This window comes from Myotis brandtii, unplaced genomic scaffold (assembly GCF_000412655.1).
Source record: "Myotis brandtii unplaced genomic scaffold, ASM41265v1 scaffold303, whole genome shotgun sequence".
Taxonomy (NCBI): Eukaryota; Metazoa; Chordata; class Mammalia; order Chiroptera; family Vespertilionidae; genus Myotis; species Myotis brandtii.
In genome coordinates this window covers 3,555,458-3,555,707 of record NW_005361573.1, presented here as the reverse complement: position 1 = coordinate 3,555,707, position 250 = coordinate 3,555,458, and the positions used below count along the sequence as shown (strand labels likewise).

Below are 250 nucleotides of genomic sequence, written 5' to 3'. Positions count from 1 at the left end.
GCCCCGGGCCCAGGTCCTCGGGGGCTCAGGGCCAGCCAGGTGACTCCCAGATGCATCTGGCTGCCCCCCCACACCAGGGCAGGGGCTGCCTTCATCGGAAGAGCTTGACAGGGCTGGCCCCCGGCACCCGGGCAGCCCATTGGCCACCCGGCCAGAGTCCCCTGGTTGGCCACACTTGCCACCCAGGACGCAGAGGGACGAAGAGGAGGAGCTGGAGGAACAGTAGGCCGAGTCAGGGCCTGGAGCTTCC

General features: G+C 70.0%; 1 protein-coding gene across 1 annotated transcript in view; it reads right to left on the bottom strand.

Annotated features, from left to right (window-relative positions):
* The window catches only part of GAS2L1 (growth arrest-specific 2 like 1), a 6,664-nt gene that overhangs the window by 619 nt on the left and 5,795 nt on the right, over nt 1-250 (bottom strand). The window contains exon 7 of the mRNA XM_014542426.1: nt 3-245. Coding sequence (XP_014397912.1) covers nt 3-245 — 243 coding nt within the window. The remainder of the gene's footprint in view (nt 1-2; nt 246-250) is intronic.